Below are 18,353 nucleotides of genomic sequence, written 5' to 3' on the forward strand. Positions count from 1 at the left end.
CTGGGATTGTCCAGAGCATTTGAAGGCAGGATTCTGTCCCGTGTTGAAATCAGTGATTTGAGAGAAAGAAACCAGACATTTCTGTTGTAAATAAAACACCAGAGGATACCAAGGCTCTTATAAAGCAACACCACGCTGGCTTTTTCTACTTACGTAAGTGATCAGGTCCTTTCAACACTAGACGAACATGCCTACTTCCATAGGGAACAGCGACAACAGTATCTTCCGCTGCAGAGAAATGCAAAAATGCATGGAGTCAGTAAGCAAAGGAAGCCTTCCTGTCTCCAACCAATCATTGAAAGAGCTGTTCACAGGAAAATTAAAAGCCAAGCGTTTGGTACCATAACCCTTCCACCCCCACTCCCGCCAAAGTCCTGACAAAAGGCAAAGGTCAGCAGTCATCTTAAAGGGATGTTCACATTCCGACTTACTGATGTTATTTATACTCCACTATTACCCAAGTGTCTAAAGAGGGATTGACAGTTTTTTATTTCACCTGGCCTCCAATTAAAACAAAGCATATCTTACTCTTCCAAATTATTTTGGCATGTATATTTGTGCTGAATTAGAGAAGTATAAAAATATTCAAATGTTCAAAGGGAAAAGTTAAAACACTGAACTCTAGAACTCCCTGTTCGTTCACATGCCACCTGATCCTCTCCCAGCTGAACCCCCAAAACCCTTTCCCTTCCACATGCCTTAGCATGCCATGTGATCTCCCAGCTAAACTCTGCAACTCCTTCCTGTCTCACAGCACACCCTACTAAGCCATGCCCCTATTGTGATGATATCAATTGTGTTTTCCTTTCCATACCATCCCCAAAAAGCCATGGTAGTACACAGGCCCATTAGACCTGCAGCATAAACAGGCTTTTGGGGCCTGATTCTGCACCATTGAAGTCATTGGGAGCTTTGCCACGGACTTCAATGGAAGCCATTTTGCGCCCTTAATGAGTCCAAGGCAGTAGTCACTAACCTGCTCTCTCCTGCTGTTTACATGCTGCTGTTAGACCAATGAAGCTAAAGAACCAACTATCTCAATAGCATCTTGGTGCTCTGCGGGGGTACAGGAGGGGAGAGTGTTGTGGCTCCAGAGAGCAGATTCCTCACCTTCCTTCTAATCAGCTGCTAAGCCAGGCAGACAGGAGAGGGCTCAGCTACACTCACTAGCAGCCTCAGGCTGTTCCCTCCTCCTCTCTCTGCTTCCTGTCTCCCTCCCTCCTCTCGAGCTCAATGCTGACAGTTGGGGGCAGGAATCAAAACAGTGTTGTCCCCCTCAAAGCTGAAATTTGCACGGGAATGCAACCCCCATAAAAATTATTCCCAGGTTGAATCATGTGACTCCCTTTGACTAGGAACTGTGAGGCCCTGCTTTGAAAGCAGCAGGGTGCTATTTTGACACGTGAAAGCAACACAGCCAGTAAGAGGCTAGCTATCTGAAGATCTGAACTGTCACCGGGACTTTCTGAACAGTGGTCAGACATGGGCAAGGAAAATAAAAAGATTTACAGTACTCAGGCCCAACCCTGGATCCTAGAATGATGAGCATTTCTATTAAAAACAATCGATCGTGAAATAGTTAACAAGGTCAACATTTTAATTGTCATTATTGTGGTTCAGAATCAACACCCTGTTGTGATGACTAGGGCAGTTCAAACATCTCTTAGAATTATTCTTTCTGTCTGCAGGCTCAGGAAGATGACATGTGCTCTGTTCTCTCTTCTGTTTTATTCATAATAGCAACAGCCAAAAAGTTATCCACTATATGACACTGCCTCACAATGATTTTCCATAAAGGAAAGCTTTGGGTTCTTCGTAGATATATTTAAAATGTTGCAGACAGTGGGGAAAAGGTTGATGGAGCTTTTAAAACTACATCTATGAACATTTTTAGTACAAATGTATGTTCATAAAAGTTAATGGACTGAGAGTGCTGAAAATAGAAAGTCTCTGTTTACCCCTAGGTCATGGAAAGTGCAAGCAAAGACAAACTCTCCATTTTAGCCCTCAGTGTGCTCAACTCTGCCTTAAAAGGGCTCCCCCCTCCATGATTCCCCACCCTTACTCTTTTGCAAAAAGTGATTCAGTGTCCACACTACTCTATGATCCTCGGATGACCAGATATTAGCACCTCTGTCAAATTCAGTGTATAGTTATGGAGTCTGTTTATAAGCCAAGTTAAAGTCTTGTAAATCAGTTCACCGAGTCATGTCACCGTCTAGACTTGTAGGTGTAAGACCAGTTCAGTATTTACAATACTTTCTATCTAGCTGCCCGATCAATACGACATAAATCTCATCTGGTCCAGACACCACAAAACTGTTCCCTTTTTTGGCCCGGTGCAGCTTTCATAGCATGAGTGAAACCCTGAATAGAAGATACAGCTTTCATTTATGATTGGTTGGAATATCACTAAAGAAAGCTTTCTTCCTAGGGAAAATATTTGGGAGCCATTAAGTCCATAATCAACTTAGGACAGTCAGTGCTGGGAAAAAGTTCAGCAAGCTTCCCTGCTGATGTCCTAAAGGATCTTTTATCAGCTGATGCCAGTTAGTTTTTTTGGAACAGTGGCCAAATAAGAGCTGACAGTATGTGTACGTGCATGGCAAGGAGAGGTGGAGAAGGAGGAGTGGGAAGCCGGAGGAGGAAAAGATAGGGATTCTTTTATACAGTAATGATAGTAAGTTCATTCAATCAAAATTTGATTATCCAAACCCTGGTTAACTAGAACACTTTCTTATCCAAGGTTTGGATATGTCCCTAGGGGTTTGCTGAAAAATTGTCCAAAAGATCTCCCAAATACTCCAGGACCAGATCCTAGAAACAGCACAAGTCTGAGCTGGGGTCCAACAGTACCAGACTGATCTCTTCTGCAGCACAATTGTGCAGAACCCTTAGGCTCTGCGGGGCTAAAACTCCAGTCTCGGGGAGCTCCTACACTTTGCAGAATAGAAGCTGCAAAGCCAGCTAGACTTGGTGAAGCCGGCTAGTGTCTATAATTGGGAGAGCAGCCCAGAGGATTTGAAGACTGTGTTCAGGGTTTCCTGACGCTAATTAGTGAAAATTATCCCAGCAGATTTTGAAAGCTATTACCCTAACCCAAAATAATCCAAGGCTTCAGATGTCCTCTGAGACCTTTAGAAAATTGAAGTTAAAACAGTCAACTGTGTTCTGTAATGTATCCTGCATGTGTGTGTGTCTGGTATCATTCATGATAGCAAACACAAATTTATTTCATTTTTACACATAGGTTCTTGTTCAATTATTTGACCAGCTATAGATTCTTACCTGTTTCACTGTGTATTAACAGATTTCCCTGTTACCCTTGTGACAATAATGTTTAAGGAACCCAGTAGCACAAGTATTTTTCCTTGCATGAGATTCATGACTATGACATATAGTTTCCCTGCTTAACCAGTTTTCTGAGTGGGTTTCAGAAAACAGAATATAGTGTCACGTTTCCAAAAATGTTAATATTCCCTTTACAAATGTTATATTTAAAAAAATCACTAGACCTCCCCATCTGTATTAGAAATCTTATTGTTCAGTAGCTCACACTGACAGGGTTCCTTTTGTTTTATGAGTTTTGTGCTGAAGAAAATAGAGAAAATTGTCCCAGCAGATTTTGAAAACTGATTAGTGTCAGGATACTTTGAACACAGTCTTCAAATTAAAGACTTACTAATGTGCCATGGAACAATTGGAAAATCTTATTGTTTAAAGACCACTCAGCTTATATCACATAACTTCTTTGCATTCTTTCTCTCTCCATTTTATTACTAGGGATATAATTCACCTACTCTTGTTGCTTATTCTCCATGTGAAATCATAGCACGCTCTTTGTGAACTAGCATCTCTCCAGGGGATTCCTTATTATCATAGCACATCCTGGAAAGTCTCAGCTTATGTAAAGCAGCAGCAAGACAGTAGGGCCATTTCTTGGGGCTTATGAGCTTATGAGGAGGAGAAGGGAAGTGGACACATTCCTCCCTCATCCCCAAGAAGAGACATGGTGGGAGTGGGAGAACACCTGGTGACTGAACCCTCAGACAAACAATATGGAGAAAAGAGGATCAACTGGCTGCCCTATGAAGCTGAATGGAGAGAGGGTGGGGAAGAACATGAGGCCTCTGGCTCCTTCCTCAGAAGATACCTAAAGGTATTGTGAAGAGGGAGCCCTGGCCTGATGGGTGGAGGGAGACAGAGGAATTGTGGAGGGGATACAAAAGTCCATGATCCACCCAAGTGTTGATGTTTCAAGAGCATGCATAGAAATCCAAAGTCAGATCAATTCTCCTGGCTTTGGGTTTTGATGCAAAAACTCTGTGCAGTCCTACCAACGATACTCATGCTTAAGGGCAGGAGCAGAAAAATAATTAACCCCCCCATTGTCTAGTAGCATTATATGGGGATGGTGGACCTGTAACTACATTTGAAGTATGTGAGAAAGACAAGGTATATAAAGTAATATCTTTTATTGGACCAACCTCTGTTGGTGAAAGGTACAAGCATTCCAACTACACCTCTACCCTGATATAACGTGACCTGATATAACATGAATTCGGATATAACGCGGTAAAGCAGCGCTTCCGGGAGGGGGGGAGGCTGCGCACTCCGGTGGCTCAAACCAAGTTCGATACAACACGGTTTCACCTATAACGCAGTAAGATTTTTTGGCTCCTGAGGACAGCGTTATATCAAGGTAGAGGTGTATACAAAATTCTTCTTCAAGACCTGAAGAACGAATGCGTTCTTTTGTACCAAAATCTTGTAATTATCTTAATGGGCGAAAAAGGGCATCAGCACAGCTGTTTCTCCTGTAGAAAAATGCAGGGGGGAAATCAAGGACACATCTTTTCCTACCCTGCTGCATTTCAATTGCTGATGCCTTTGGCACAGATATACTGTCCCTATAAATACTGAGGAAGTCATTTCTGTAGCAAGTGCTAACTGCTTTAAAGCTCTGTGAACCTCTTCCCTTTCTGGTATTATCCTTCCTCCACCTATCTGCATGGTATAAACAGTGTGGAGAACAGAGATAGATACAAGCACCAAGAGAAAATGAATTCAGTGTGATGAGCACAACAGCACGTTTGGGATGGTTTTGAGAAAATAAACCATTTCCAGCAACTCTTAGCACACTAGAAAAAAGCCGCTGCCCAATTCCTCCAGCACAGCCTGAGAAATGCATGTTTGTAAATGTTCCAACGACCATCAAGGGTAATAAAATCATACACATGCCCAAGGGACACCTACGATGACTTCTAGCCACCTGCTTCACATATACTCCTACTGATTCTTCCTATCTCACATAACAACATGGCTCAAAAGTCTCTTATTGCTGCCCTCAGAGCTTTTCCTGGGGGACACAGGAAAGAAGCATGAGAAAAGAAACATGTCCTTCCTGGGTCAACCAATTCTTTTTAAAGACAAGGCCTGAGATTAAACTGGCCATTACTCAAAAGTCACCACGCATCCCAGAGAACAGACTAAGCCCCGATCCTGTGAACACTTAAGTACATGCATATATTTTACTCTTGGAATTAGTCCTACTAACTTGAGTGGGGCTATTCAGATAAGGAAAGTTATCCGTGTGCTTAACTGCTTGCAGGATCAAGGTCTAAGGGCCCAATTCTGCCTTCAGACAGGCATGCATGACCTGCACTGGGTGAAATTTTTGGTCAAATAGTAAATTTGTTGAAAAACACAGTTTTGGGGCCACTGAAAATATTTGCAAATGTTGGTAAAATCAATTATTCCCTCAGTTCTATGCAGGACTCCAGTTTGCTCCTCTGGAAGTTACACAGGTATATCTGAGAGGGCTCTAACAAAATTTCTTAACCTGTTTTTTTTTGTCAGATGTTTGATGCGTCCTGAATGATATGGAGGGAGGTTACCTTGTACCTCGCCGTCATGTATGTGTTTCTGCCTGTTGTTTCTTGTCTTATACTTAATTGCAAGCTTTTTGGATCAGGGACTGCATTTTAGTTATGTGTTTGTACAGTGTCAACAGTGCCCTGATGTTCGATGGAGGCCGTTAGGTATTACTACAGTACAAATAAATGATGATAAAAATGAGCTATTCATAAAATATATTTGTAAAGACATTCAGAAGTGATTTCAAGTCTGAGGACTGCGCAATCTGCTCGTGAACATTTCAGAGGCGAGATTCCACTCCTTGCTTTGCTATGAATTATTCCCTCAGCTCTGCCATATGCAGTCCTACCTCAACAATGCCAACTCCTTCCACAGATGATTCCTTCCCCTCCTCTGTACAACAGAAGGTCTCAGCCATCTCCCTCCCACCTCAGCTAGCACATTAAGATGCAGAAGGTCACTGTGCTAATGAGTGGTGTGTGCTGTGCTCCCTGCTCAACAAGTTATTCTCTGACAGAGTAAAGATGATTCTGTAAACAAACACCTCTCATTGTTCCCCACAGAAACCAAATGCAAATATAAAGAGCAAGATATCCAACAGGAATCCACAAATGTACATACACACACTCACAGGAAATTAGTGTTATTTGAAACGTTTAGATCATGTACCATCCAGCATTTAAAAAAAAAGAATGATAAAAATATAGATCTGGCCCATGTAACTCCAATGGAACTCACTGAAAGAGTAAAGCAGGTGCAGGTATTGTAGGAAAAAGCATGAGCTCCCTTAGGGTTAGGCTCAACTTGTAGCATAAAGGGCAGCATAGCTACACCATCCCAAGAGGAGCTCTGGTGTAGAAATGTGCCCCAGAAAGACATGACAATTCCTCCCCTGCTCCCCCTGGTACTGGTGGAGTAGCATAAGTTACTTCTTCACCCCTATACAGGATGCAACACACTCCAGGCTATGTGCCCAACCAGCTAACCTGAGTAGTGAGTGGAGTGGATGAAGCCAACCCTCTTCCCATTCCCTACTCACTATCTTGAAAGGGGGAGTAACGGGCAAGAAGTCCCTGCTTTCCCACTCTCTTCCCTCTGCAGACAGCACCACAATCTGAGCAGTTCTTACTTAGCCAAGAAGGGTTATTGAGGATGGGGAGGACATGGCCTGACTCTACCTTACTCCCCTGCATGGTTTAATAAGGCCTGGGGACAATCTAGCCCTTAAGAAGCTTGTGTACTTCAATAAGAGGAGGAAAGTTGGCATTTTACCCGTCTACTTGTCCCTCTGACACCTCATCACCACTTTCAGTTCGGAGGGCTTGTTCTACCCTTTGAGGTTAAAGTCAACAGCTTACGTTTATTTGCTGAGAGCTGGGATTTATACTGGCCTCGAACCAGCCGGCAGGTGGACCCATCGCCATTGCAGACCCCACAGTTATCTTCCTTGACAGTGCTTCCCAGCTGGTGATCACAGCCAACGATCTGACAAGAAAGAAAGATGTGCAGTTCAAACTGAGCACCTACTGACTGCTGGATACATCTCTGCAACTAATTACCGCCAAATTTCTCTCACATCATCTCCAGAGGGCCATAAAGTACATTAGCAATGAAAGAATCTGAATGAATCTGGCTGAGAGCTTCAACTGAACTCAGGAGCTAGATACTCGGCAGGTCTGCACTAAATGGCTTTTGCAGTTCAGAGAAGGAAAAAGCATGTTGATTTTTTTAGGGTCTTGTGAATGCTTCTTGGTAACTGTCCTATCAGAGATAATGTTTTTAAAAGGTTTATAAAGTAAAATAAATGATTCTAGTTAGACTGATAGATACATACAGAACAGATAACTAAAAAGCTCTGCTGTGATCCCAGTAGTGTCTTACCTGATATGCAGTTGGGAAAGCCATGTGGTTTTAATTACATTTGACAATAATCCCATTCCACACAATCAAAGCCAGCGTTCGGATAATGTTAAGGATTTGATGAAGGAGGGGAAGAATGGTTAACACAAAGGACTGAGAGCCAGGAGATCTGGATTCTATTCCCAGCTCTGCAAAAGGCTGTCTCTCTTTGGGCAAATCATTTTAGTTAAAAATTTTAAACTTGGGTGAACAAACTGGGCTCCTAAATCCAGATGTAAGCTCCTAAACAACCTATAGTGCCCACTGAAGTAAACAGGATTTAAACTTTAAGCCAGGGGTGAATTTGGCCTTTTATCTGAACTGATCCTGGACCTGAAATTATGGAGTTTCACCCAACATTGTTTTAAAGCCAAGAAAATAAGCAAGTCCATATTACACACATTAAATAAGCATGAAAGGCCTCCTAGCACTCTGGCTTTCAAAGCCAGCCATGGACCAGGTTTGTACATAAAATTCTTTTCTACAGTGTTTGTGCTAAGACTTCAAGCCAAATTTAGAATAGATGTAAACAGTAGTGAGTTATGAATAAAGTGTTAACCTTAATGCTAAATCTGCATGCTTTTGTGGGCTTCAGTTAAATTCAAAGTGCCAAATTTTAGAAGGCGATTACAACAGGTGCAGCTGTAAAAATGTATGCTCATCAGCTGGGCTCATAAAAACACACATGTACATATGCAAATTGGGTTACTGAGCACTAAAATAATGGTGCATGCAAATGGGTTTTTAGACATGAGTCCCTGACTTATACGTGCATATGGTTGTTTGTGTTTTGCTGGGCTTTGCTGAAGCAAGGGGTGTTCTCATTATTTTTGTCTATTCCCCCTTTTATGTTCTCCTGGGAAAAATGTTGAACCTGTTTAATGTTATGACTTAATATTAACTTTTTAGTGGTTTAGTTTCTCTCTCTTTTTTTTAAAACTTAAAAATTGTGTAGTAACTGTGATCCAGGGAGTCCCTCAATGCCAACTGGCAGAGGGCACACCGTACCATAACTCACATCAGGCCTCACACACTCATTGCCCCAACACACTCTTGTCATAATCTGTATCTAAAAGGTGTCATATTAGGTATCATATGCAAACTAGTAACATGCTGGTCAAAAATATGTACGGGAGGTGTATAAAGAATTAGAGATGTGTAATGGAAATATGTTCTCAGAAGGTGTTTTGCAAGCAGGGCATACACGCAGCCTGTCCTAAACAAAGGAATGCTGTTTTGCCTGTCTTCCTGTGTATTCACTGTAAATTGATCCAGGTAACATCTGAGAGGACAATGAAAAGCAATGAAAGACCTCTGAACAATCAAAGGGGATGGAGCCTGCACCCTCAGGAAGCCTTCTAGGTTCTTGAAACAGAGACAATAGCAAAGGCAGAAAGCCATTTTGGCATCCATGATAGGGGACAAGGATGAGCAACGTCCTAGGAGATCACAAAAAGTGGATCCTCTTAACCTAACAAAAAGAATAGCTGGAATTGACTGTAGGTGAGAAATCTGCGTAGATAAAGATTATAAAGTGCTGAAATTAAGTTTTAGTCACTAGAAAGCACGTTTTGTTTGACTTGTAACAATAACTGCTTTTTCTGTTCTACTTATTATAACTTAAATAGATGTTCTTTGTTAATGAATATATTCTTGGTTTTATTACAAAACCATCTCAGTGCTGTACACTAAACTGAGGGGTGAAGTCCTCAGCTACACGAACAGGCAGATGTGCTCTGCCTCCTGCGAGACTGTAAACTTAATACCTCCTGTGAGTAACCAGTGAGCGGCACTGGGTGCTGCAGGGTAGATGGTTTTGGGGGGGATTGGGACCAGAAGCGCTGTTGGTGTCACCCTGCCAGGAGTAACCAGGCTGATGGAAGCTAGGCTGAGGCCATTGTGCTGCAAAGAAGCTACTGGTGTCAGGGCAATGAGCTAAAGCTGCACAGCACAGATACACCCCGGGTTACAGGTCAGATGGTGACAGAACCCCTTACTGGTCTGAGTGAACCCCCAGAGTGTCACAGTAATAATAGTGATATTACTCCGTACAGTGAAAGCTCCTGGAATTAACGTTGGTCACATCAACACACTATGTAGACATTTTAAAACACGATGGGGTCAAATTCAGGCTGGATGGAAGCAGACCCAATTTCTTTGACTTCACCCACTTCAACCCTGTTCAATTTGGCATACTATACTTCTGTGTGAGGCCATAATGACGCTATAGAAGCTAACAAAGGCCACGGGGTAAATGTTAAACATGTTTGATCAGATATACATGTACAAAAACTGCCAAGATCTAAAGACACACTGTTCAGCTTTGTAACAATGTCAGATAAAGGTGAAATAATCAAGTTTATAGTTACTTCTAACCTGGCTGGAAACTACTTAATCCATTTGAAGCTCCTGCATATATGTTTATGAATCCTGTGGGCAGAGCCATAATAGACCTAATTTTACATTGTCAATCTTGACCATATGTCTAAGGCCTTGTCTACATACAAACTTGCACAAAAATAACTAAATTGGTTTTAATTGGCACTTTTTGTTATTTCAGTGCAAATTCTGTGTGTGGACAGTTTTATTCTGAAATAAATATACACACACAGGCTTGCACTGAAACAACAAAAAGTGTGAATTACAACTGATCAGTCAGGCTATATATGGGGTTTTTTTGCCCCCATATTAGGACACTAGGATATGAAATCAGATTGATACAACTGCATGATTGAAATGCTTTTGCATGGAGCTGGATTATAGCCCACACCTACATACTAGGCAAATAGGCTCCTGTTGAAAATCCTGATGCCAGAGGATCTGCAGGCATTTCCCCTTCCTAGATCCTGGCACTATACAACAATTTAAAGGTATGCTCTACAATGGAATGCAAATCTAAATGTGCCCACGCATACCTCATACTGTAAAGCACATCTGAATTCCTTCGGTGTGAAAGGGCCTGGATATAAAAACAAATTCTGTTCCATCCATCCAATTTCAACATCAACTTTTATCCCCCTTAAGCCTTCATAACTTTGCATGTGACTCATCAACAATCATATCACCTCCGGCTGTGATCTTATTATATCTCATTTATAAATTGAGCAATGTTGGACCAGGTCAGTACTTGGATGGAAGACTGCCAAGGAAAACCTCAGGTGCTGAAGGAAGTTGTGTTTGTGATTCAGTATTCTTTTTGAAACAGTATGGAGTCATTGCCCCAGCAAGGCACTTTTCTGCTGGAAGTGCTGTATTTTAAATGGGACAAAACAGCATTCTCTAACCACTTGTGATCCTAAAAATTCTATGGCACTGTATACAAGATCAGAGGTGTTAACCTCACTGTCTTGGCCAAATTCTAGTTTAGATCATTATATTCTGCCTAAGTAAGTTCCTCTGCAGCTTTAACTGGACACAGTATTTTTCTTCAGTTCTTCTCCTAAATTGCTGCCCAGTTTTGTTGTACTCTAAGTTATTTATGTCAATGTATTTAAAATATCCCCATCCAAAACTCTGGGCCCCTGTACAGATTATAATAAAAAAAATCCTCATAACAGATGAACTGGACCAATTGTTCCTTACAAGACAACAACTGGACCAAAATTAAAAATGTCCCGTCCCCTCCCCCCCCCCCCCCCCCCCGAAAAAACGTTCCCTCCAACTCATTCTTCACCCCCTCTCGGCTCCAGGAAAAGCCTGGGAAAACAGATGTGTTTATCTGTTAAATGGCTGCCACGTTCCATTCCCCAGAAGTATCTGTATTTAAGTGAGGTGGCTGGGGGTGAGGGGAGAAATGGGGAGAAATGATTTCTGCACAGTTTGTGATGAGCTTGGTGATTCTTTAGGATGAAAAAAGATGTAGAAAATCCTTTTGTGGCGTTTACAGGAAAGAAACTGTACAAGTTGGGACTGTGCTTGAATATGGTAAGTCAACCTAAAAAAACCCACAGAGTTCCTGAAATACTAAGGAGGCTGAAGCAACTCATCTATGAGTATAGATCTCTCATTTCCTCCACTAGCAGAGGGAATCTAGTTCTGGTGGAGCTGGGGTAGGGACATGCCAGTTCTGTAACATTATTTTCACCTCCCTAGGACCTCACAAGGTCCTCTGCAAGGATCAAGACCAGAAAGAGGGTGAGAGCGGGGCTATGGATATGACCACGGTCCATGGCATTGTATCCCCAGAAACCTGCAATGCTCACTCAGTCAGCACTCTTCCTTGTCCATCTCGGTGATGTGAATCAATTCTAGAGAAGAGGTTCTGGGGTAATGCACATCAGTGCATTCACAGGAGCACAACTCCTAGAGAAATCCTTCTGCCATCGAGTCCAGGATCAGTTGGGTTGAAATGGCTATGAAGTATTGCCAAGGCACAGGGCTCCTGGGCAGATTATTCCCAACCATCTGTAGTCAGGACTAACTACTGAAAAGTGTACCATTGGAGATGATGTATGGCCAGAGTTTGGCCCATGAGGGAGAATGGGGCCATGAGGCACTTGATCTACAACTCCCCTCAGGCACCGCGACTGCTCAGGTGGACAGAGATTAATGTCACCATGACGTGAAACAAAAAACTTTGACATTTCTGAATGATAAAATTGCATGATTTTTCATTCCACAAAAAGTTTTGAAATTTCGACTTTTAATCAATGATGAAAACAAATGTCAAAAAATTGGAATTTCCCCTGGATGGAAATTCTGCTTTTTGATTAATTTTAGTTCTGACCTTCATAGATCTCAGGAGAATATGGAATATAGGGAGATGAATCCCTGCCCATTTCACAAAGGGTGGGGAAAGGAAAACCTGCCTTATCTCACCCAGATAGGGTGATGAAGTATAAACTTTGCAAGTTGAAATTCTTGGAGTTTCTAATCCCTTCAATACACTCTCACAGTGCTGGGACAACCTGTGCACTGCACTATGCTACAGCATAAAATGTCACAAGTAGCAATCATGACATTCATTTGGGGCCTGATCCCAAACCCATTGAAATCAACACAAAGGCCATTATTACGTCAGTGGATTTGGGATCAGGCCCTTATTTATTTTTATAGGCATTTCTATGGCGCTTATGGCTGTAGTACATTTAATAGTATGAGGTGCTTGAATACATCATGTCAAGCCTTGGAGGCACCCCAGACTTTGTATAATATAAGGAAGATGACAGCTACTTTGCACACCATACAACATTGGGGAAAATCACCAGTTAGATCAACAATAGTGTTTGCTCTCTGCACAACAGATGTTAGCAAGTGTGTCATCTTCTGACAGTGCACACCCTTAGCCGAGCTGACTTTTAACTCTCCTTTTGGGTTTAGTAAAGAAATAGCCCAACAAGAAAAAGCCAGAACAATAACAGCTCAGCCTCAGTTGGCTCAGACTATATTGTTCTCTGGATGCAGCACAATGGCTCTGCTCAGAGGTAAAGATTCAATATTGCGTTTTAGGCTGAAGTCCCATACTTCGTGCTGCGCTGGATTCCCTCCCACCACCATACTTGACTGAACTGACAGCAAAGTAAGTTGGAAGAGTTGGGATACTCCTGACATTTAGCTACATACATAAAAATATTTTTACAAGACACAACATGAGAAAGGAAGGCCATTGAGCTAACAGAGCAAACTAGGGTGACCAGATATCCTGATTTTATAGGGACAGTCCCGATATTTGGGCTCCTATTATATAGGCTCCTATTACCCTCCTGATTTTTCACACTTGCTGTCTGGTCACGCTAGAGCAAACTGCTTTTGTGCAGTTTAAAGATACCAAATGGAAGGTCTGAGAAGATGACTTAGAGCTGAGTGTGTGTTGCCCTGGTGGACATGAACTCCGGCTCTGCTTAGCAGTCTTTTCCAGGAATAAAACTGCACCAGCAATGACATGTTCTGGTTGAATCCTGCCTGCCTGAAAATGCCCTGGAGTAAGTTTTCGTAATCATTTCTTTTCAGCATTGAGAAATCTCGGGCAGGAAATAATATGATAAAAGTAAGCTTGCAAATCTAGCCAATTATAAATAAATCTGCTTTCCAAAGGCCCTGTCTACACTACAAATACAAACAGCTAAGACCCCGTTAGCAACACTATTGTCCCTAAGCTGGTTACAAATAAGGGGCCAAAGCTTTGATTTATGTAAATTGACATAGCTCAATTGAAGTCAATGGAGCTGTGACCATTTACAAACAGCTGAGGATCTGGCCCATGGGTTCAATTTACACCTTAACCATGTTTTATAATCAGGCTGACACATTATGTGCCCTTGAACTCTAGTCTATTTATGAAATAGGACTAAGGTCCAAGTTACTCTGAAAACTCATACCATGTTTGTTACTGGGTTATGGGATCACTGAATTGTAGCCTTATATTCCTGGTCATTGCTGCATCTGCAGTGCAGCTATGCAGTCCACTTACATTCTGCATTTGCACTTTTTGCATTTGCTCTCAATATTTTTAAAATACAGCCTTAATATAGTAAGTATGAGAGCTGAATTTGGCCTGCAGAGCCTTTGTCTCAGATGATTTATTACTGGTGATGACATCCAAGGAGGAAAGAACCTTTTGCGATACAGATTCCAAGGTGAATTTTGTAGAGTTAGCAGTAAGAAAACACACTTTTGATTTGTAAATTGAGTACAGTTTCTATAGAATTTGTTGAAAAACAAACATGGAACCCCACAAAATCATTTCTATAATTACCTTTTAAAACTGAACTGCATTTTAATATTGCTACCATATTTCTCTCCATCTCCTACTGTCATTATTATTATTCATTATTTGTATTATAGTTGCACCAGGAGTCCCAGTCATGGACTCAGGGCCCCATTGTGGTAGGCTCTGAACAAACACACCTGTAACCGGGCACAGACTCACCCAGCAGCGCCTCCTGCTGGTCGTCTCGGGGAATTAGCTTCCAGCCTCCAGAGCTCTGTTGGGCTTCTGGCTCGCAGCCTCTTATAGGGACCAGCTGGGCCTGATTGGGGCATGGCCCCAGCTGTTACTGCCTCCCCAGTCAGCCCAGGCTTTCCTTCACAGCCTCAGCCCTCTCCCAGGGCTGGCTTTAACCCTTCCAGGGCTGGAACGGGCGACTGCCCCGCTACAAGACCAAAAAGATGGTCCCTGATCCAAAGATTTTACAATCTAAGTTTGCTCTGCCTTTCTACCTATTATTTAGTAATCCTTTGTTGAGCCCAGACTATGACCTTAAGGGACTGCATGCAGATGCCAGGGTCCATGCTGCAGAATCAAAGCCCAGGAGACAAAACAGCTAGTTATAGTAGTAGGAAAAATGCTGTAGACATTCCCAGTGGTCAGAGAGGGGAGGCATCAGGGCCGGCTCCAGGGTTTTGGCCGCCCCAAGCAACCAAAAAAAAAAAAAAAAAGCCGTGATCGCGATCTGCAGCGGCAATTCGGGGGGAGGTCCTTCGCTCCGAGCAGGAGTGAGGGACCCTCCGCCAAATTGCCGCCGAACAGCTGGACATGCTTCCCCTCTCCGAAGTGGCCACCCAAAGCACCTGCTTGGTAAGCTGGTGCCTGGAGCCAGTCCTGGGAGGCATGGTGGCCATCATGCATCTTCTGTTACAAGTTACCCCATATTTAGAGGCTTCACATTTACTAAGCAATCCTCAGCAAAGAGAAATGAATTTTAAAAAGATGTAGCCTCCTTGTGAAACCACCCTTGATTTAAATGAAAATCATCAGAGGTGACCCTTCCTATGTGAAAAATGTTGCCTTTTCAGGCTCAACCGTTATTAGTACAGTAACTCCTCACTTAACATTGTAGTTATGTTCCTGAAAAATGCAACTTTAAGTGAAACAATGTTAAGTGAATCCAATTTCCCCATAAGAATTAATGTAAATAGGGGGCGGGGGATTAGGTTCTAGGGAAATTTTTTTTGCCAGACAAAAGACAATATATATACGTTTTAAACAAACAATTTAATACTGCAATGATGATTGTGAAGCCAGAGGGTGGAAGAGGGTGGGATATTTCCCAGGGAATGCCTTACTGCTAAATGATGAATTAGCACTTGGCTGAGCCCTCAAGGGTTAACATGTTGTTAATGTAGCCTCACACTCTACAAGGCAGCAAGGATGGAGGGAGTGGAGACAGCATGGCAGAGAGAGAGAGACAGAGACACACCCTGTGTGAGAGAGAGAGCCATGCATTGCCCGTTTAAATACACTGACCCCACTCTAAGTACATTGCCTTAAGTAGATCAGCAACTAGAGACAGCAGCTACTGCCAGCAAGCTCCCTCTGTCCTGAGCACTGTCGTGTTTCCCCCCCCCCTCAACCCCCACACACACACTCTGTAGAGACGAGATACAGGAGTGGGAGGCAGGAGCAGAGGGAGTGGGACACCCTGACATTAGCACCCCTACCCCCCCCCCCACCCTGCACAGCAAGCAGGAGGCTCCCGGGAGCAGCTTCAAGGCAGAGGGCAGGAGCAGCACAGGGTAGTGGGGGGAGGGACACCTGAACTGGCCGGCAATTGATAGCCTGCTGGACGGCTGCCGCACAGGGAATTTAAGGGGCTTCCAGTAGACAAAGCAGGTGGCTGCCAAACAACATTATAAGGGAGCATTGTGCAACTTTAAATGAGCATGGTCTCTAATTGATCAGCAACGTAACAATGAAACAACATTAACCTGGATGACTTTAAGTGAGAAGTTACTGTAGAACATAGGCAACCTACCCATTGGGGCTAGTCCACAGACAAGGACACAAGAGTCTGGGAACAGAAAAGCATAGCTTGTTAGCTTTCTGGTTACAAAGAAATCCAGAAGCTGTCACATTCTATAATAGGCACCATTTAAACAGGAAACAGTCCCCAGTGACTTATAAGCAGAGGATGAGAGGAAAAAACTGCTGTGGAAGAAAAAGGCTTCTGTAATGTTTACTAACTCTTTTCCTTTATTTTACTCGGTCACTTTGTTCATAGTTTTCTTTCTTTGTTTTGCTTCAGTTTGGTTCTGTGGACTCTACTTTGCCAGAGCAAAAATAATTTTCTGGCTTTATCCCCTGGACACTCAGTAAAGTCTATGGGTTGAATGTTAGTGGTAGTGTTGACAAGTGAGAATGTAAGTGACTTTTTAAAAAAAAATAACAACTCGACTGTAGTAGATTCCTCCTGAAATATTTACTGGTTCCCTCTGTAGGAATCCTGCAGGTCCCTCCCTTGGATATTTAGCTCATTTAACTTTTTGAGGGGAAAAAGATGCCAGGTTTTCCAGAGGAGCAGGAAAATATTCCAGCAGAAGATCCAAGAATTATCTAGCACAGGACAGTATAAATTAAAACACAATGTTACAAAATGGTCAGGGCAACTCTGCACCAACATCCTCAGAACAATGTGCCCTAAGAAGTTGAAAGTTATATAAAAAGTCTGCCCTCCAGTATCACTCTGGTCTCCCAGACTGTGAAGTATTAGAATAGTGAGAGCATTTAATTTGCCCTTGTTTCCCATTACACTGAATATGATCCTTTGTCAATGGTGATGACTTCATGGCATACTTGGATATCTCCACTGAGCCCTCTTTTCTCTTGGGCATACATGCTTTCTGTTTAAACACAGGGCTCTTTTGTTGATAGGAGCCAGTCTTCTGTCCTGATGATAATGTGGATCCTGCTGGAGGACGTCGTTATTGACAGAGACAATGCTAATGCAAGCCTTTCTGATGCTGCAGTCCAACAAGCAACCTGTCCTCTTGAGGAACAAATTATATCCACAGCTCACAGACTTAGAAATCCCAGGTCACTGAGCCATTAATAAGACTCCCTGTGCTGTATCATTAAGCAATATGGTATCACAGCCTAACCTCCATGCTGTAACGGAATAAGTGTGTGAAAAAGGAATGAGATTCTCAACTATTTCAGGGGACTATGGCCTAATCCTGGGAGCTTTGCCATCAACTTCAACGAGAGTACAATCAACCCTATGTCCCCTTCTTTGTAGATTCTTAAAACTGCTGCTCATTACAGATATCTCAGTGCAGGTCACACAGCATTCTGTACATGACTAAGTTCATTAAGAAAAGATACCTTCTGAGGAAAATAATCAGAGCACCTTCTTCCAGCTCAGCAGGGGATGACAAACATTCCCGACTCTATCATGACCCTGAGAGAACAGGTCTCACCTGGAGCTATCACTTTTTAAGCATCTCCCAATTCTTTTTTCTGAGAAACTTCCCCAGGAATCCTCAAATACTGCAACGTCTTTCCATACAGAAAAGGAAGGTGTGACAGGTTTCTCTCTCTCTCTGGAACTCTTCAGCGCTATACCTTGCAGCAGACAGAGGGCTCACTTCTGAACAACACAAAGTACTCATTCTATTGAGTCACACGAACACATTGCTGCTGCAGTGCTGCCAATCCCGACTGGCTTACAATGGGAAGATCTAAGCTCCGGGCCTGGAGAGAAAGGACCAAGCTAATGACTCAATTTCTGATTCTTCCACATGGCAGGGTCTAGATCAGTGGTCTCCAAAGTGGGGTGCATGTACTTTAGGGGGTGCGCAAAAGGATCCTTGGGAAGCAGGAGGAGCGTTTTTTTCTTTTGCTTCATCCAAGCAGCTTATTT

General features: G+C 42.7%; 1 protein-coding gene across 8 annotated transcripts in view; it reads right to left on the reverse strand.

Annotated features, from left to right (window-relative positions):
- ADAMTSL1 (ADAMTS like 1) overlaps positions 1-18,353 on the reverse strand; it is a 714,047-nt gene that overhangs the window by 171,463 nt on the left and 524,231 nt on the right. For all 8 annotated transcript variants that reach the window (XR_004646076.1, XM_034773212.1, XM_034773214.1 and 5 more), the window contains 2 exons: positions 7,236-7,362; positions 154-228 (listed from right to left, as the gene is read on the reverse strand). Coding sequence is in view for 7 of the 8 variants with exons in the window: in XM_034773212.1 (XP_034629103.1) it covers positions 154-228; positions 7,236-7,362 (202 nt within the window). In the remaining variant the exon portion in view is untranslated. The remainder of the gene's footprint in view (positions 1-153; positions 229-7,235; positions 7,363-18,353) is intronic.

This window comes from Trachemys scripta, chromosome 6 (assembly GCF_013100865.1).
Source record: "Trachemys scripta elegans isolate TJP31775 chromosome 6, CAS_Tse_1.0, whole genome shotgun sequence".
NCBI lineage: Eukaryota > Metazoa > Chordata > Testudines > Emydidae > Trachemys > Trachemys scripta.